The sequence below is a fragment of the Spea bombifrons genome, chromosome 1 (genome assembly GCF_027358695.1).
Source record: "Spea bombifrons isolate aSpeBom1 chromosome 1, aSpeBom1.2.pri, whole genome shotgun sequence".
NCBI lineage: Eukaryota > Metazoa > Chordata > Amphibia > Anura > Pelobatidae > Spea > Spea bombifrons.
Window position 1 is genome coordinate 146,626,521 of NC_071087.1, and position 21,017 is coordinate 146,647,537.

General features: G+C 39.5%; 1 protein-coding gene across 1 annotated transcript in view; it reads left to right on the top strand.

Annotated features, from left to right (window-relative positions):
* The first annotated feature begins 1,863 nt into the window (after positions 1-1,863).
* The window catches only part of ADAMTS6 (ADAM metallopeptidase with thrombospondin type 1 motif 6), a 130,264-nt gene continuing 111,110 nt past the window's right edge, over positions 1,864-21,017 (top strand). The window contains exons 1-3 of the mRNA XM_053448027.1: positions 1,864-2,226; positions 15,786-16,265; positions 17,107-17,474. Of these exons, the coding sequence (XP_053304002.1) occupies positions 16,169-16,265; positions 17,107-17,474 (465 nt within the window). The 5' untranslated portion in view covers positions 1,864-2,226; positions 15,786-16,168. The remainder of the gene's footprint in view (positions 2,227-15,785; positions 16,266-17,106; positions 17,475-21,017) is intronic.

A 21,017-nucleotide genomic window follows, 5' to 3' on the forward strand; every position in this document is an offset into this window, starting at 1 on the left:
AGGAGTCTGATAAGACACTTTAACGGGATAACCTCTGCCATTCTTTAAAATATGTTCCAATTAACCTAATATACATCTTCTATCCCAAATGCTTAAATTGGACTTTTAACTGCACTGTAACGGCTTCTAGAAATACATTCCAGGACACGTAACGTACATCGTGTCTGCAGCTGCAGGAACCCCAAGACGGCACGCTTGGAACAGAACACATTTTGCCGCTGGCCGGTAAGGATTATATACCTACCCTGCAATAACATCGGTTAAAGGATATTTAAGTCTGAAAGACCACCGTTGCCCATGGAATTAAAGAGAGGGCTTTAAATTGCAGGAGAGTCTCGTGGGTTAAAAGCTAGCGCAGTCCCACTGATTCAGCTCCGTGGTAAACTATACAGCCTTACAAGTTGGGATTAGATAGAACTCGCTGAAATTGGGGTACTTGCAACATATGGCCGGATCCCAAAAACATACACATCAGATAGGTGCTTTTAAATCGTATTTGCTGGGTGTGCACAGCTTTTAGCAAAACTAAATTCATTTAACAGAGCTACCTATATTGTGTGCTGTTAGTTTTCATATGTGAATATTATTTTTTTTTAACATTTGTGCTTTAAACGTAAAAGGATTATTTTTTTCTTTTGGAGATTTGAACCAGTGGCAGAAAGTGGCAGAGCTAGTATATGAATACATTTTGTCCTGAAGCCCTCCCCAGAAATGGTCGAAACGTCTGCTCCCTGCATTACAGCAAAGATGTGGTTTCTACATGTTGCTTTTTGTAGCCTGTTGTCTTGTGTACAAAAGGGACCAGAATGAAATTTGGCAAATGACCCGACTTACAGGGATCCTTGTAGGGTTTACTGATATTGTCAAACAATTCATTGGAAACAAAACACAGCCAAATATTTAACATCCCTCTCTGCTCCTAATAATGCGTTCTGACACATGATGGTTACAAAGTTCCCCAATTTGTAACACAGAGAACTGTTAAACATAATGGCCGTGGATATAGAAATATAGAAGCCCAACGCATCTGTCTTATCTGCACCAGAAAGCCCACAGGGTCAGCATAAAAGGGCAGCTCCAAATCATGTAGCCAGGACTCCTTCTGCCTGTAACGTATACCTTCTGACCCGTATAACCATAATACCTATATACCATCTGCACCAACATTACCATCATAGGTCATTCTATATTAACAGCTATTTGTTTGACATATATGTATATATATGTGTGCATATATGTATGCATGGATATATATATACTTTATATATATACATGCATGCATTTTCTCTCTCTCTCGCTCTCTCTCTCTCTCTCACACACACACACATATATATACATATATATATATATATATATGTATTTCACACACATTATATATATGTATGTATGCATAATTATGATATATATATATATATATAGATTTATTATACTATAGCCTAAACACACACGTTCAATACTTCCCTCCCGGAGAGACGGCGAGAAGAGTAAGTGACGGTGTGCAGTCTACCGGCTGTTTTGGCTTGCAGGATTCCCCATGTACAGGGGGGGGGGGCAAACATCCCTCCGGTTACCCATCCCTCCGGTACCGCTCTCTAACCTCAGCCACCCATTACCCAGACGCAGCACCGGATCCCTCACTGGGAATGAATCCCGCAGCTGCCCTTTAAACGCCCGGCACACGCTGCGTCCCCAGCCCGGAGAGGCAGCGACTCCGTCCCCGCTGCACCCATACATGAAGGCGGCTGCACGTAAGCGATGCCCCTGCCTGTACCCCAACATCCCCATCCCCCCTCCACGTGACGGAGCGCGCATGCGCAGCCAGGGGCCTGGGTGACGTCAGCCTGCCCTACCTCTTCTTGCGGAGGTGCCAAGAACTGAGATCTCTGGACGGACTAAACTTGGCTGCGGGCCGATAAGTGAGCAATGACTGGCCGATCTAGCTAAAGACTCTCTGCTTGCACAGCCACATGCACTTGCACTGGAAAAGCTGCTCATAGGAGGCAAAGACTGAGCAGCAGCTGCAAACCACACAGACTAAACGAATGAAGAATTAAAATGCCAGTGTTATCACCCTCCCAGTGATCCCAGTTCACATCTCCTCTGCCCAATGGGATGGTGGTGGCATCAGGACAGGGCTGGATGCTGTTGGAGATTAAGGGTAAATGGGCAAGGGGGTCTGCAGGGTCTGAGTCCATTGTCTGAGAGCACAAAGTGAAGATGAGAAAGGTAAGAGATCATTTCTGACACTCTATACAATTCTTTTTTGTCCTTTTTTTTGCAGACTCTTCCTGATGCTCTTCTTGACTACAAATCAGATTATGTGGATTTTGGAACTTTAAAAAAATCCCTAATTTTTAGCATTTTTTTTAAAAAAAATCTATTCTATTTTACACTTGTCATTTTAATGTCAGCGTTCTGTCTCATGCCAATGTTCCGTGTAAGTGTATGGTTTTTTTTCCTCCCCAAATAGTGTTGTGTAAATGCTGAGAATGGATGAGCCGGGTGTTAAGTGCTGATTAATGGTAGGTGAGAGAAATGCAGAGCCTGTGAATCAAGCGAGTGTTTAAAGGGAGATCTGTACCTGCATTTCAGGAGCAAATCTCAAGTCGGAGAAGAGAAGCATTTATGCTCCATGCAAAAAAAAAAAAAAAAGTCTGCTTAAGAAGTCAGACAAGTGCATAGTTTGTGTCTGGACTCGGAGGGGCAGCGTTAGCGAGTCCCCGCGGTCTGATGCTGGACGATATGTTAAGCTCTTAATAGGCTAATCAAAGAGATGGGAGCGTGTGGGCTTCGCTTCCTTTTGGACATCTGATCTCCCCAGATCGCTGTATTTAGAGCGATTTATTAAAAAGTCTCCACTTTTCCGAGAGATCTGGCTTGTTGGCAGTGCTCAGCAGAATGTATAGGGAAAGGTTATGTGAGGTGGACCCCCCCCCCTTCCCGTTCCCTCTGGCTGCCGGAGCACCTCCTGACCCGGAGAGCTTCGGATCCGTGCCGGAGAACCATTGCTCGGGTTCGGATTTTTTAGTTTTAAGAGTTAAGGAGCTGAGAATTTGAGTTTTGTGAATATTCTGCCCCCACCCCTTCCCCTGCTTAGTGGTAAGTGGTTCATTAACCCTATGCCAGTGTGAATGCTGATTTGCCCGTCGGTGTGCACGGTGCTGGCTGGGTGTAAGGCAGGTTGGGTCGGTGCCAGCTGTCTGGGTCACACGCGTTCTGTCCAAATAGATTTAGCGCTGCTGATGGATGGTGTGGGGGATGATCAGCTGGATGGAAGATACACACTCCTGACACATGCTGCGAGGCACAGCCGACCTACTCCACTGTATGCTGCCATGGACTCCAACTCCTATCATCCTTAGCAATCAGAGGCATACAGCCCCTGGTTACTCAGCTGCTGTGAGCTACAAGGGCTAGGGCACAAACGAAGTTGTAGTTCTCAGCAGCTGGAGTTGTGGTTAGGTTCTCCTGCTGGCTGGTTGGATGAGAGTGGTAATCAACACTAGCTTCTGTCTTATAAGTAGCCTATCCTTCTGCTTGAGCATACTGAGTGAAAGACTAGAATAGCGTGATGGATGTTGCAGTGCACAGTAATTTGAGTTCTAAAAGTGGCTTGTTGTGCATTAGACTGAAAGTGTGATGGGAGTTGCAGTGCACCGTTTGAGTTCTAAAGGTTGCTTGTTGTGCGTTACACTGGATGTGTGATGAGAGTTCCAGTGCACAGCTGCTGCAGTGCCAGCTCCTACCTGCTACTTGGGCATAGGAACAAGCGATGTCTCAGGGGAAGCAGGGACAGCACCTGGCAGCAGCACTTAAATCCAGACATACTTTAAGTGAAGGCTGCACAGTGGGAGCCGCACAATACACACAATCACCACAGAACACACAATTGTCATTTTCCTAGGAAAAGATTTATCATAAGGAGCCCCTGGTCAGCGCCAGAAGAGCAAAGTAGCCATTTACTCTCAGAATCTGTCTAACATCAGATGTGTTTAATCAATTAAAATGTATCATTTGTTTTAACCCGCTCATTGCCAAATGTAGTAGGGATGCCTGGAGGTACACCTAGAATGTGTACTCAGCACTTATGTTATAAAAGAGTTAACAGGGAAAAAAAAAACATTTATTTAAAAAATGTAATTCACATAGAAAAATAATGTTAAGAAAGGACACGGGAACATTAGAAAAATTGCTTTTGAAGACATTGTAGTTCTTATATGGACTTTGTGTCTATTACTTGACATTGGAAACTAGAGGGGCATCTGAGTGCAGGAGAGACCCTCTTACATCGCCTTCTGCTTTATCAATGGCTAGATTGACTTGGATGTGACAAGACCCCAATCCCTGCCCACCTTGTCTTAATATAAGCCTTTACAGCACTAATTGGAAGGCAGCAGACCCCCCATCCCTCCCTTCTGCATGGGGGTTTAAAGGGTTAATAAACAAGGTACACAATTTCTAGCTAAAACCTTTTTTTCTTGAGACTAGCGGATTCATTATGTGTGGAGATGCCTCCAGTGGGACAGTCAATAGACTTCCTGTAAGTTTTACAAGACTTTTCCAGACCTCACAGATTCCGTTAAAAACACCCCTGAGAATGGCGAGTGTGTATCGCTGTTATGTGTGTCTGCGCACTCCTAGGAAGTGTCTGCTATTGCACCGTATAGTGTGGCTGCGCACACACTTTTTTTTTTTTTTACATTTTTTATTAATCCTGGTGAGGATTTTATAATCCATGGCAATGGGTTTTCCATATCCCGCCTGCTACCTGTAGGTTTGATCAGCTTTGATTTATTTGTACCCCCTATGTTAGCCTCTCTTCCCGTCGCCTTGGTAACCGCTCGTTCCACTTGTTCATTGCTTCTGCCTTGTAACGTGTGACCGAGATGAAATGCTCAATGAGGTGAGAACAAGGCACGGGAATTTAATTAGCATTTCCCTGCCTTGATAATGCAAACCAACCCCCCCCCCCCAAAAAAAAAGGTACTCTGTATAGAGAACTAGTTCAAGATGGTCCAGTCTATAAGTCTTCATACTGTTGGCGGCTGGATGATGAGAGTTGTAGTCTGTTTATAGTTGAATCAGCATTTCACTTTTTTTGTAGTCTTCGTAAAAAGGTGAACCTTGCAAGCAGGGCCCCCTTTACCTAATGTCTCGGTTTGTCTTCGTCAGTTCTGGTGTTGTGATACTGTGTGAATGTATGTTTTGTAAGAAGTGCTGTGTAAATTGTTGGCACTATATAAAGTAGTGATAATAATACTGTATTTTCTCAATTATAAGAAACAAATCATCTGCAAAAACGACCTCGTCTTATATTTAAGGTCATCTTTTATTGAGACCTCTCTCACACTGTCTAATGCTCTCTCTTAATGTCTCCCTAACTTCTCCTCCAACCACTTGTCCCGGTCTCATTTTCCACAGCTCTTGCCTCTTCTTGTTCTTCTGTCTTCTTTCTTCATTCAAATTTTGTTAAAACTGAAATTTGTACGAATCCGAATGCACAAGTCTAGTGATCGTTGTGAAAATAAATGACAGTGATCCCAATAAATGACAATTCATCCAAAGGTTGGAGGGGTTGTCTTATAATCTGGGTCATTTTATAGTCAAGCAAATGTGTTATATAAGAGACCATTCAATACACCTTTTTAAGACAATTTCTTGTGATCAAAATGAAAAGAAAAAAAAAAAATGTCTTTTCCATAGTACATGCTGGGGGCGCCATAGATCTGCAGTGTATTTTGATGTATGAATATTTACCCCTCCCCGAAAAAAAAAATATTTTAAGGTGCTGTTCCACCTAGGGGGACAGATAAGTTCTGCATCATGTAGAGGGAAGTAAAAGATTTTGTCATTTTGTTTTTCTCCTAAATCCTCTCTGTGCTTGAAACTACAATTGCCTAGAAACTAGAGTCCAGTCATTGTGTTTTGTGTGATGGGCGCGATGTGTGATAGGTGTGATGGGCGCGATGTGTGATAGGTGTGATGGGCGTGATGTGTGATAGGTGTGATGGGCGCGATGTGTGATAGGTGTGATGGGCAGTGATGTGTGATAGGTGTGTGGGAAGTGATGTGTGATAGGTGTGTGGGAAGTGATGTGTGATGAGAATGAGATCCATTTAAACAAGAAGATCTTAAACATAACACCCCTTCTCTATGTCAGAGATGGGCAGGCTGAGCAGTGAAGACTGGAAATGTTTTATTTCTTTAAGATGCACACCATAGGAGAACATCATAATGTAAACATCTGAAAAAGTTGGGGGAAATCACCTATGTGAAACAGCTGAGTTTTGTGTGTTTCATGTTGATAAAAACCTCTATAGCTAAGTTATTCCCTGTCCTAAACTCACCTTGCTGTCTGAGCCAATCGGTTTCCTTTAAAGAGGAGACGTCACTCATTTATAAGTTGCTCAAGATGTAAACGGAATTCCATATGTTTGTTTATGAAATATACTGTACTCACTAATTCAGTTGATTCATGTAGCTTCGGGCCTTCCCAATGTTCCCAGTTTGGGTTGGACTTCAGCATATTTAGCAGTCTTCTAAATAATCTGAAAACTGAGAAAGTATTAACCCTAAAGCAGTCTAACCAATTCTATGAGACCACCAGTGGGAACCCTGGTAGAAGCCCCCTATTTATCACTTATGGTCGTGTAGAGTGATCAGCTGATACATTTGGAGGCTTGTATTGCTTGTACCTCTAGAGAATATGAGATGATCAAGTATTGGGCTGGAAATCTGGTAAATCTTAAGCATACATGAAAAGAAACCCAAAATTAGCGATTGGTGGTCATATTTTTAGTATCCATTGTTCTTAGGCTTTTGAAATTTGTCCACATTTGTATTGCTATCAAGCAAAATAAAATTGAAGGAAAAAATACCTGGAACGTGACGTTCCAGGTAGTATGCACAACCACTATCCCCTGTGACCTCCAAGTATGAAAACTCAAATCCCTGTTTACCCAAAAATGATTGATATTATTATTATTATGATATCATTTTCCCACTCTTCTGTGTGGCTTACAGCTGATGTAATTTTATTTAGGACTTAGGAATTCAAACCCAAATAGGGGGTGCGCTAGTAATCATAAATACCTGGAACTCTGTACCTCTTAACATTTCAATTGATGAACGTGAGGTGCGTTCGCTTGGGGCATCGTTAGAGGTATGGCTTTGGTCTTGGCTTCCTGTGGTCTAATTAAGTAGAGCGCTGGGATGTGACATCATAAGGTGAGGTTGTTATGTGAGAGCATTGATTGAGGTCTGTGTTTCAAGGGTATTAGTTTCATAATGGGACAGTCTTATGGCATCCTCTAGTCTCCCCAGTGGTATATGATCTCCACTACCAACAACAAAGTGCCTCGGTGAGACAGTGCTGGAAACATTCTTAAAACAGGACAATTGGTACGTATGGAGTTCTTGAGGTTCAAATAACTTGGGCAACTTTAATTATTTTGCACGTTCTCAGGGGTTCCTGCAGCCAGGCTTTGTGCAATATTTGCACTGTTCTTGCAACTTGGCCAGTCCTTTTGGTGAGCTATAATGTGCTGGACAGGATATTTCATCTTTTTTAGGACTAGTCATTGTTTCCTGTGCTGTTTTGGGCCAAAATGCTACTTTCACTATTATTTGGACGGGCTTGAAAATTACCTGCCTGACCCTGTCATGGAATTTAAATCACCATCGCCTATCTTTGTGCAACGTCATGTCTTAACTTTTATTTGCGCTGCCAGGAAATGTCATTTACATTACCGACCGCTTCCCATTAACAAAACCAGATGTGAGGTCAGGGGGCTGTATATAAGCAGACTTCAGACAGGGCAGGATCCTTGAACATTCAGATACCATCTTCTAGATTTTTGGTAGCTGTTAAGGTGAATTAAGACAAAATCCTTGACCTTTTCATAAATTGTAACTAGTCAACTATTATAAAATGCAAAGCTGAGCTTGGCTTTATTTTATTAGCTGACCCCCATAGATGCATAAGTGATCACGGATGATCACCTTTTTTTAAAGATTTTCTATATATATATATATATATATATATATATATATATAAAATGACAATACAATATTACAATAACATACAATATTAAAACAAAGCATTGGAATAAGCAACATATCTCAATAAGTTTGTATATGTGAGGGGATATAGGATCAAGACTAAAACATCGATTGGCAAGATCTGATATTGCTTGCTGACTTCATCCTGTGTTGTGCTAAGACAGCCACAGGCATGCTGGGAGTTGTAGTCCTGAGCTGTTGGAGACCCATAGTTTGCTCACTACAGGTCTAAATCACTGCTGATATCATGATATATATGACAACTCTCTCTCCCATTCAGTCCTTGCATTCTATATGTCTTAAAACACACATTTAGTCCATTCCATTCCATTGATTGGTTAGATTTATTACTTATTAATCTTTTTGGTGGCAAAGGGAGGTACAGAAGACAAAATGGCTCATATAAAACATAATAATAATATATAATTATTTTCTATTTATTCAGACCTCGATATGACTACCCCGTTTGCTTCCTCCCTGTAACTGTCAGTATAATTGGTTTGATGGTTGGAAGGGGGTCCAAACTTGTATCAAAACAGCATCTGAATCAACCTTGCAAAAGAGACTTCAGGGTTTATTTTACGACATGTTAAAAAGCCTGACTTAAATACATTTACTTACGTTGGGACTGGGTAATAAAAGGTAATTTTTAGCATATGTTTGAGAGTGAATATACCTTTAAATAAATTATCTGGCATGCACGATGAAAAACAATCATAGCTGAGTTTTATGTTTCCAGCAGAAAAATCTGCAAGTTCATATTGGGTTTCTCATCATTAATTCTATATTATATATGGGTCAGCGCTGATTCTGTCTACTGGCTTTGGCATCTAACCAATGGCTTTTTATTTGCTTTTTTTTTGTTTTTGCTCTGCGGGGATCTCCGATTCTAAACGCTGCTTTTCTGGGTGACATTATACTCATACTATCCTATGGATTCAGCTGTGCCAGACCAGTTTATTTGCCCCCCCCCCTTGTCCCTAAGCCATGTATCATTTGTGTCCATGGATTCCCAGATTTAGCATGAGAAAGTACTAAAAAAAATCAAACCAAATAACGGTAGACTTTCAGATCCCTCTTACTGTGTGTTGTTGTTATTATTGTTATTTTAAATTGTCTTTGTTAAATGTTTTCACTGTCCCCTATTGGAATCTGCTGGCTCTTTATAAATAAATGCAATCATATGGGAATATAATCTGGAAAACATAATTAATGAGAAAATAATTTTTTTTTTGCTATTGTCTGCATGCCTTTAAATAATTATGGAGCGGCTCACTGTGTTTATAAATTCACATTTTTGTTACACTGTTATCCTTTGCAGTTATTTTGTAGACTTTGCCCACTCAAGTTTCTAGCTTCTGTCCTATTCCAGAACAGTGTTCTTCTTCTAAATATCCATTCTAGTTGAGTGCTTCCCCAGACATCCTTTTGGCAGGAGTTATGGAAGGGGAGCTTGGTTCAAGAATCTGTTTCCAATATTTACTATGCAAGAGAGAAGAGAAAAAAATGTGCGTTGGGTTTAGATTTTCTCCTCTCTCTCTCTCTCTTTCTTTTTTTTTTCTTTTTATCAAAACAGAAGCATTTGCAGCAGGCATATGTCTGGAGAGTAAGGACGGCACTGTATGAATGCTCAGATTAAAAAAAAAGGTATTCAAATCAATAGGGAATACTGTACAGAATGTATACAGTGGAGCTCCTTAAGCCATATTTACCTTAGAGGCAAAATGCTAAATGCATACAGATGTGGACAGTAACCTTTATGAGAACAGGTGGTGTCTTTCTTGCATTCTTTTTAAAAGGTAATCCCACTTTTTTCTTTTTCTTTTTTTTTTTTTGGGAGACTCAAACATGACCCCTGTTCACCTCTGCATATATTCCACTCGATTGTCAACAGAGATGAATACCTGGCAAACGATGTCTTGGCAATAAATCATTAATTCTCATTAACCCGTTCTCACTTTTGAGTGCGAGAGTCCTAAATTTTCCTGTTAAATTCTCCTGAATTGTCAAGTTGGGACTTGTGAGATTGAATAAAATCCATTTTGCTTCTGCCGGTACTAACCTCTGTTATTAATATAATATTATATAATAAACAAAATACACAGCTAATGGCGAATAACAAATGTGTCAATGCCCCGATTTTGCGGTTATTATTAACGTACCGTGAGCCTTCCTGCAGTCCCTATACAACTTAGCTGCTATTTAAAAAATGCAAACGCTGGTGTTTGTTAAACGCACGGCTTGGTCTCCATTTGCAAATAAGAGTTGCATGGTGCTCAGATGCCTTTGAATCTTAAATTAGCCTTTCACTTTACAAACAAAAGAAAATTTCTACCAGCACCCCTGACAAATTCCATTTCATGGTTTTCTCTCCCTCGCTTGGAAAACCACTAATTACTTTAGTTCGGCGCTTCACAAAAACTCAAGTCGACAATGCTTTTTTAGAATTGCCTGTAGCCGCACAGTGAGCTAGAAAGCGGGCATAACTCTATCATATCACGGTGAAATTGTAAATAAACATTTCTTTTCAAAATAAAGGACAGTGTTTTGCCCCCCCCCAAAAAAAACATAATTAAAATTAGCATTACATTTTCCACTTAAACTTAAAAAGACTAGAAAAAAAATAAATAAATAAAAAAAAATATATATATATATATATATATATGTGTGTATATATATATAAATGTATAAGTATTTTATGGATTTCGGTTTGATTTCACTGTAACGGGTTTATCTGTTAAATAGTGTTAAAATATTTCTACCTAGTCAAACCAATGGTTTTAGATGCTGGGCTCCAGCTCCTTCATTGAGTAGAAGGAAAGTTTAAAAGTCCTGTAGTCCTAGGAAGCAACTGGAACAATTCAGACTTCTAGTACTAATTGAATGTTCCTGCGGATAGCACCTTATTTAGCACCCCTGCCCCAGAATTCCTTTTTGGCACCTTTTTTTTTTATAAAAAGTATTACTTTGCTATATAAAAATGGCACAAGTTCCTTGGTAGAGTTAACTTGTCACTGATCAAATGTTCAAAAGGTTTTTATGCCTCTGCTTGAATATAGCATCATATGATGAGCTAAAGATGATATGCGTATACATAAAACACCCTTCGTGTTATGGCCAGATGCCTATGGGCAACAATAGAAATGCCACAGGACATTATTGCTTGTTTTGGACTAGACTAAAGTCCACCATTTTTCAGCTAATCTCATTTTTTTTCACATGTCACACCCCATCTGCTGCTTTTCATTGTGAAGAGAATCAATGGCTACCCATGGCATAAAGAATCACATTGAAAATGCTGGTCCTGAAGTATAGCCCTTCATGACTCTGCATCCAATACTTTTCTCCCTTCACCACAAAATATTCTTTCATGCATTTACGCTCTAATTTCCTCCCCTCTTATCGCCTATTTTTTTACACATAAACAACGTCTCTTATGATGCCTTGCATCTCTCGAATTCATTAATGTCTTCCAGACCCCCCCAACCTCAAACCTACAATTTATTTAACTAATGTTGAACTAGTGCATCCATCTCCCCTTTCACTCGTGGCCCCCTTTTTCCTATACCTATAATCATTCATCAAAGACCTCTCTATCTCATGTGTCTGTTTGTCTCTGTCGATTTGACCATGCCATGTCCCGTAAAATTATGTACAGGGCTGATTTTAATGATAATAGGGCTCCTGGCAAGCCTCCCCTAGTGAGCTAGACCTGGTCTTTGAAGTGCCAACAATAATGATGCCATCTAATCCTCATACTCGCACAAAGCCCGCTCCTCCCAGCTTTGATTCCTACCTCCCTGGGCTCACCAACATCTTGGTTCTCCAGACATAAACACAGAGAGGGACCCTGGTCCCACAGACCCAGCTGCGCTTTGCCTTCACTTCTGCCATGTCTGTCATCTTGCCACTCTATGCACAAGTTTATGGAACACGTCGGCGCGGGACTTTCATGCAGGACAATGCACAGAACAATCAGACGTCCAAAGGACCGCCTGCGTCTTTGCACATGCAGCTTTTGCCCTACATTACAGAAGGTCTTGATTATGTAAGGCACTGGATACATTGTAAATCCTATATATGTATAGAAAGATTGATGGACTCCAAGCAATGACACCATGACATGCCATAATCCGCAGCTATCTCTGCCCTAATTGGAGAGAAGTTGTATTGCCCCATGTAAGCAGTTGATGTTGGGATCATCTCATTTATACAAAAGCCAACCTGATCGGTGGTTATACAGTCATGATATCCAGTGGAAAGTTTGGGATCGGTAGTTGACATCTTAGTTACGCGGCACTGCCCATCATCAGTCTGCTAAAAATGTGGTTCTCCTAAAGAGTTCTAGGAAGGTGATGAACGTATTCATAGAATTAAATGTAGAGTCACATAAACTTTTAAAACCTCAGGGTTTTCTTCAACAGATGTAAATAAAAGGATGACATGCAATTAAAAGTCAAAGATAATCCCTTTCCCTTGGAGACGTACAAGACTTAAAGGGAAGTACAGACAAGTACACACAAAAAAGGAGCAGTTCTATTTTACAGGAAGAATCTTAAAAGACTTTTCAATAACTGGCAACCCAATAACTCAATGCGGGATTGCATGGCCACGTCTCCCATATAGCGTATGCCATGTAACTAAACGCCCCAGTCTGAATATACCGTGCAGTCAGGTGCTGTTTAGTATTGGAAGTTTGAAATGGATGAGGTTATATAGTGCATTTCTGGTGGTTTGGTGTGTTGATGTGCTTTATGTAACTGCTTTATAAGTCTCCTTCCAATAGTCACCTCACTATTTTTACTACACTGTATTAATTTCAGTGTATTTTAGCTCAAGAGTTTGGCTCGAGCCCATGGAACAAATCTTGTGGATGGGGTCATTGGAAAAAGTACAGTAAACGAAAAACGGATTTTCTGCAAACTAAAAAGCTTAGGAAATGGTATAATGCAAAAATACTCTGGTCTTATATTGTAAGTGATCCTACACGTGGGAGCGTATAACCACAGCTGAAGTGTCTATATGTCAACTACACCATAGTGGAAAATAGTGTAACAATGATACATTTTAGCTTTGCAGACTACTGTGTTCTAAGTGTCCATAAATCGGAGCCGTGGCATCTGTGTTTTCTTCTCCTTGGATGGTGTCTGGGTTCTAGCTGCGGTTTGTAGCTGTGTGTAGTGGGGCTATTGGGCATAACCGGTGCATGTAACTGAACGTATATGTCTCTCTTGGTATCCAGCTCGTTGTCGAAAGGCATTATTTCATTAATCAGAAATGGGGGTCTATTCGCTTAAAAGGGTCTTAGCAGGAGAGTCACTGACTTCCCGCTACATAAAACATACCTATTTAAATGTATTATTTAACACAATATAAAAATCATAGAATTCAGATACCGGGTGTTGCTGAAATGACTGACGTGTACACACAACAAAGCGAAAGATACTGAATATAGAAAGAACTATCCTAGCTACTTGTATTGCACCGGTTACATATACTGTATTCACACAAACACATTTAAATTAATAAAAACCCATAAATATGTAGTGACCTCTGTTCATTGAATGCAGAGTTACTCCTTATTTCAGGTGACATGTTCAGATATTTATTTGTAGTTAGATTATTGTATGGAATGGCAAGCTGTGCCTGTCGGTGTCCAATGTTGGTGGCTCTGCGGATAATGCGGTGATTGGGAAATGCATGGCTTTGGAATAAAGAAGCCTGTACCCCAGGCAGTAAGAGTTAAAAGTCACATGTCAGTCCCTCACACTTACTGTTTGACATATAGGCGCATATTACTCGAGTGGGTTCCAATCAGTAGAATGGGTATTTCGTTTATGGGCTAGAACATTTGAGAAACACTGAATAGCTGGGTAAACTATGCAGGGAATCTCCAAGAAGAAAGTAGTTTTTTTCTCAGTTGCTGAAATGAATGCACTTATGATGTCACTAAAACTTGCCTCAACAAGAGGGCACTAAAAGGTAATTTACCACTGCAGATGTGTGCGGAGTAAGAAAAACTGTATGGATTCCAGAGTTTAGCCGTCTAGACTTTATTGGCCTTTCATGCAGATCTTGACACATCTCCTGACCATTGTAAAATCTGTACTGAGGAACCTTTAAACACATGGGTGAAATGACCCACTCTCTTATCAGATGAATGGAGTGAGTACTATACGGCAGGGACGGTATTCCTGGTCCTGGTTTTTGGAGAAGGAAATGTATAAAGGGAATAAGTTAATTGGAATCTGGAGTCATTTCAAAATGTGGATGAAAGTTGCAGTGTTGCTGGCACATAAACAAGCTACTGTCGTGAGACGGTGTTCAAAAAGGCTTCAGGCTACATTAAAAGGTTATGATGTCATCCAGCCGATGGAAGGATAGAGGAGGCCCGGTCAGCTGTGAAATGCTTGAGAGTCCCATTCAGGATCTGCCTGTACAAAGGGTCCAGTCTAGCAGAATGAGTGTGAAATGATTACTATGGCTTTTTGGGATCTCGCCTGGTGTATAGCCCTGAACAGCATATTTATGCTATTTTACACAGTGTCTGTATTACAATAGACCTTTGCTGGCATGGACAATATGATACTGTATACTGTATAACACGAGAGGTACCGGTACGGGCCGAGATGTAATATAACTGGGATGCAATATAACTGGGATGATAAAATCTGTAATGTTTTCGTGTGAATCGGAGATGACTAAAAATTCAAACTAAAAGCCATCTTGCATTCCCCTGCAAGCCATGTGTTCATTGCTTTACATCCATTGAATAAATGGTTTTAGCTGCACGTGTAGCAATGGATAGACAACACAGGGAAATGTCCTTATCTATAAAATATTTCTTTGTAGCAATGGAAATCTGCACTTATATTGTTCCACTTACATTACATTGAACGGGAGGTACGGTACTTGCTGGAAATACCTGTTGTTTTGGATTTGCTCTGATGAAGACCTTGCTCAGGTCGAAACGTTGGCATAAATTATCACCCAAACATACACATTGGCTGAAAATACATGCATTTTTACAGGCACAGCTTACAGACATACTGTAGGAGCTTCTTGTTCTATGAAGCTTACAACCTAAATGTTCAATTATAATTGATTTCAACATTTCTAAGAACAGAAAAGGGTTCCCAAGGTCCTTAGAATAGCTGAGGGCTTGGGGGGCATTTACTGTAATATAAAGGCTTGACTTCAGTTTGTGTTGTTCCTTATACTACGTCCTATAAATGAAATCTGTAATCATAATACATACCAGAAATGCAATAGCATTTGAATTTTTTATTAAATTAAATTTTTTTCTTTGATTTCACTCTTTTTTAATCATGTAACCAAATTCCGTTTTTTTTTTTTTTTTTTTTTTTTTACAAAATATGAGGTAACAGAAGGAACAAGGGAATTGAAAATTAATTTTCTAATTTTCCCTTTGCAGCCAATGAAAAATGAGCTGTCTATTTTTGACACATTATTTAGGTTAGCCTTATATGTTTAGTCTTTTAAATGTTTATTTAGGCTATGAATAACAACACCGGTTTAATTGAATTACTTCATATTTTGTAACTTAAGCTATGACCACTGAGGCTGTTCTGTCATACAGCTGAAAGTGTTTTTATCTACCACTTAGGATTTAACCCATTGTGCCTGAAAAGATTTTGGAAATCAAGGAGTTGAAGTATATGTATGTTCCTTATTTTATTATGTTTTTGTTTTGTGTCTTGCAGGTACAAAAGTGGCCCTCACTTATTAGCTTTCCAGTCTGAAGCTTGACACTTACATAAAGGATTATTTTGCGCCTGCTAGGGAATATTTTTTATCTCCAAGTTGAGAAAATGAAAGTGAACAAGCAAGAAGTTACCAAGTTCAAGAGAAGATCATATGTTAAAAATAATATTGTATAATAAGAAAAAAAACACAAATAGAAAAGACTCAAAAAAAGTAAAGCATAAGAAAACAAGCATTTGGGTTGTGCGGAATAACAGGCATTATTCATGGACTTGGTATGGTTCAGGTCTGGGACAGAACAACTATTATAGCACGAAGCTAATCCCAAAACTGTAAAATCAGGAACTTCACAGCAAAAAAAACAATATTTCCCCCCCAAATTATGGAAATTTTGTGGAAGACGTTGACCTGGATTTTGGGCCTCGCCATGGCTTCATCGGAATTTCACAGGGACAACAGACTTTCCTATAGTTCTCAAGGTAGGGTTCCACAATCACTCCTGCAATAGGCGATGCAATAGTATTTTAGAATGTACATACAAAGATTGTTGTGCCCTTCACATTTGTTTACCTTTTTAATAAACGTGGCAATAGACTCATTCACCTTATAGGTGGTTTTGTAGCTTAAACTTGAAAGAAAGTTATTTGTCTGAGGGAGCTCAGTGCCAGAATTTAGCAGATAAACCATAATTAGTGCATCTACTTCCTTTTTAATAAGAAGCTTGAGGCCCTGCTGCCAGAATAAGACGATTCAAATCTCTGATACCTCTCTGAGATCTTCTCTTTGACTTGGAACCATCTACCAACCTGTCAGGTTGATGCAGGAAGTACAAGCACACAATATTGATTACCTGCCAAACTATAGCGGTAACGGCTATAAGTAAAGGTATTTGGCGCCATAAGTAACATAGTCATTGAACATAACTCCATCTGTAACTTCGTCCACTTTGGTGGCGCTAGATGGTTCCTTAGAACAGGGATGAGGAGGAGAAAGACAAGGTTGGCACTGGAATCTGTTAGTTATTGTATAAAAAAAAAATACAGATTTTATTTCACATATCACCAAACTCAGCTCTGCTGAGGAACGGTAGTTGTTACCTTTCAAATCAAACACAGTTGCACTGATTAAAAAAATAAAAAAACACATTTAATGAGGCTATGGGTTGCGTTGGTGATTGGTCCACTTTTGACGCAAGATAGTTAGCTGTAATCCTATCCTTGTGTTCGCTGTATTTAGTGCACTAGTATGTACTACTTCCTGTTACTCTCCTTTTCCTTTGCATGCTACCTTTCTGGACTGGCCTGGCTTGCGATTACAAAGGGGAATTCCTGTCTTACCTTGAACACTACCAGCTGACGGTTCCTATAAGGGTTGACCACAGTGGAGCCTTCGTGGGTTTTATTGTGAAGAATGAAAAGCATTCGCGGAGGAGGCGGAGGAGTACGGACCCTAAAGACCAAGAACAGGAAGCTTCTAAATTATTTTTTAAAATTTCTGCCTACGGCAAGCACTTTCATCTGAACCTGACCCTGAACACGGATTTAGTCTCCAAACAATTTACAGTAGAATACTGGGGGAAGAATGGGCCCGAGTGGAAACATGATTACATTGAGAACTGTCACTACACGGGATATTTACAGGACCAAAATACCACAACTAAAGTGGCTCTAAGTAACTGCAATGGGTTGGTGAGTATTTTTTTTTTACAAGTGTGACTTTGTAGAGTAAAAAGGAGATAAAATGTTGACTTGTTAGAACTTCTCACCTTTGAGTTGCATAGACGATACACATGTGTCTGTACCCTTTGTTAAGGCAGAGCAGTGATGGTAACTCTTAGAAAGTTGCAAAGTCCATCCAATAGTACTTTGGCTATTTAATACCACACTTTTATTACTGCTACTTCCCTGAGTTTAAGTATCGGTTTGTTTCTATATATCAGGGGATAATCTCTCATTCTTTAGTATTTAAGAAATAAGAGCTATGTTTTATTAGTAGGTCACTTCCCCCATTTCTCCTTTTTCTGTCAATTATTTTGGAGCAATGTCAGCAGAAGAGAAAAGATTAATCGGTTGGGGTACAAATTGCTGCTGTTGGTAAGGACCTCCTGTATATTATTAACCTTTAAAACATTTTGGCTTACCATATTATCAGGATGGGCAGGGCTCTGAGGCTGCTAGACACATCAGTTTCATTGACCCTTGAGTGAATGTTGGACACCCTGACCAGTTTGGTCCTCTGTACCCCAAAGATTATACACAGCTAGTTTGGTCCTTTTGGCACCATTCACAGGGCGATAGGAAATCTTATCTTTATTTCACAGCAAGGTGTGTACGTTTACCAAACCATGTGTGTTTAAAATACCCAACAGATTGGTGAGACACATTTGAGGCTAGTGTTTTCCCGATATACGTTGTTCGAGACTTGAAATGATTCACTCGTTCTCTAAACAAATCACTTGCTGTGATGAATAGGAACACACTGCCCTTTCCCTGCTGTCAGAGCATGACATGCACAATAGGTATCGTGTATCACGTTTTTGGTGGCTTGAGGCTAGAGCAACACTACTGGAATCCTTCACGAGGAAGCGAGGATTCAAGGCATGTACTGCAAAGTCTGAACCTTTGTACTGTTGCTCGGGAATGTATTAGACGTATACAAGCCTTGCGGTTATATCCTATGTAACGTTTAGTGTATTGTTACTCAATGCTCAGCGGGCTTAAAGGTAGAAGGAATGTATACATTAGCTGGCTTATGTTTTTTTTTTTTTTTGCTGAAGACACTGCTGATTATTATCTTAAATACTATAAAACACATTCTAGCTATTATTATTATTATTATTGTACGACTCACCAGCCCATTCCATAGCATGCTTTTTATGCGATCCACGCATCCTATAATATATTTGTATTTAATTCCCACCAGTCTTCCTGTGTTCTGCAGAGTGTTCTATGTGGACCATTGTGCCGACCAGCTAGGACCAACTCCTTTTAGGATGATGGCTTTGTAGCATGTTCAGCAGGCTAGCGTGTCATTGGCATGGAAGGCGTGAGCCGGTAGGGTTAAATCCCAAGGAGTCTAAGGGGGAATACATTGGGATTGTGAGAAGGTGTACTGTGTTGAATGTGCATACCTGGCAGTGGTGTTTGGTATAGAAAAAGACACACGCTTGGGTATTTAATTAATACAAAATTTGAATGTCTCATGTCTCACTCTACATTATGAAGGATCAAACCCAGTGAGGCTTTCCTGTATAATGAAATAAGTGAGAGGTCTTTCAAGAAACCCCCCCCCACATGAATTATGCAATACATGGGGCCATCTTGGTCAGTCGTGCAGGGGAAGCTCATTTGGGTTGGCCTTTCACAATGCAAAGTGATGTCAGGGAGATGAGAGTTTAACTGTTTTTGCAATCTCTCAATTTAGTTAATAAACCAAGTGTTACAATCTAGTTAGAAGCTTTACTTCTTTTATAGATGCCATTAGCCTGCTTATCCAACGTATTTTCGTATATGTAATTATCAAGTGTCGTAACTATTGCGGTAACTTTCCTTACCTTATCCTGCTCTAATACCGCAATAAACAAATATACGTATTTTATCAGGCTAGGTTATATATAAAAAAAGTGATGTGAAAACAAATTACTGGAAATATGGAAAGTCTGAGCTTCAAATAGAAATACATGATATAAACGACGTTTAAGACAATTGTCCAGACAAATGTTTAGTCAACCGTGTAAACAATGTACAGTGCACTGAACAATATTACAGATAGTATGCCCAGGGACACTGCTTTACATTAGATAGTTAAACGTGGTGTAACTGAATATTTTACTGAGCGCATCAGTAATAAAGTAAGGCTGTTTAAATAAAAGGGAATGATATGGCAACAATACATTTACTTGTCCAAAACCATCATTATGAGAAGGAAATATGATGCAAGTGTGAGTCTGCTATGATGTAACTTGAGATCAGGCTTAAAATTTAGACATAAAGCGTAAACCGCTGTAAGTTGAATCAATGTAAGATGAAAACTGCCAATACTTTAGTAGAATGCACATTTTAGAGCTAGATATACCCACGTTTCTGTAACCGGTTGGGCCGCCATCTGGTGTTTTTAGAGTTAATTAAATAGGGCACTGAATTAAAATTGCTTACTGGTGCATTGCTAATCCTATTTAGCACATATTTTTTGCATCCTTTCTCTTTCATGGGTGACTTTTCATATTTTTTTTTCTTTTTTTTTTTCTTCATTATAGATGAAATGTTTAGATTGACGTAATTATTCTTTATACATCTCATAATCGCTGTTTTAATCTTTGGATTGGGGATAAGTGGGTCCCTACAGACAGTGAATAGTACGGAAACATTGAAGTTCATTGTTTCATTGTTCCTGAGTTTCTTAACATGGATTTGTGAGCAGATTAACTTTTTCAGGAATCACACAGTCTTTCTCAGTATGTATATTTTTCATATAAGGGATTGTGGTATTGAGTTAATACATGGTTATTTTTTCACATTTGTAAAAAGAACACACAGCCAACCTTGAATGGACCCGTATTTATTTTTATTTAATTTTTTTCATTTCGCTTTGTAACACAAGATTATCTGGTCTATATGTTTTAAGAACTTCCTGATTCACGGGTTTGTGTAAAATAAAAGTGGACCTGTCACTTGAACCAGTCCTACATTTTATAATTCAGAATAAGTATTAAATTCATGGAATTGTCTTTAATTTGTCTATTATAACCCAGTTGGGTTTGAAGCTAATTGGTTCTCGCAGACTTATCCAATATCCTACATTTTACTGAAAATAAACTAGTGTAATAGCGTATAATAAGGGTTTATATGTATTATATTCCCTATATTAGCATATTCCCTGTACATGTCTACCTTGGGAGCAGCCGTTTTAACTTTTCACTGGATATAAATTATTGGTTCTGCCTATTAAGTTATCTCTTCCCACTTGTACAGTTGCTGATTGTCTTTGGTTGGTTCAGGCACAGCTTCGAAAGCATGCTGTACTCTATGATGCGTGTTCTTCTGAGGCCAGGATATGGTGTGTGTGTGTGTGTGTGTGTGTGTGTGTATATATATATATATATATATATATATAATACATACACACACCATATCCTACCTCTCAGTAAAATGCATGGCAGCTATGGACGTAGGTGCCCCTTGCTGCCCTGGGATAATATACCACTTATAAGCTATTGTCAGAACAAAGGACTA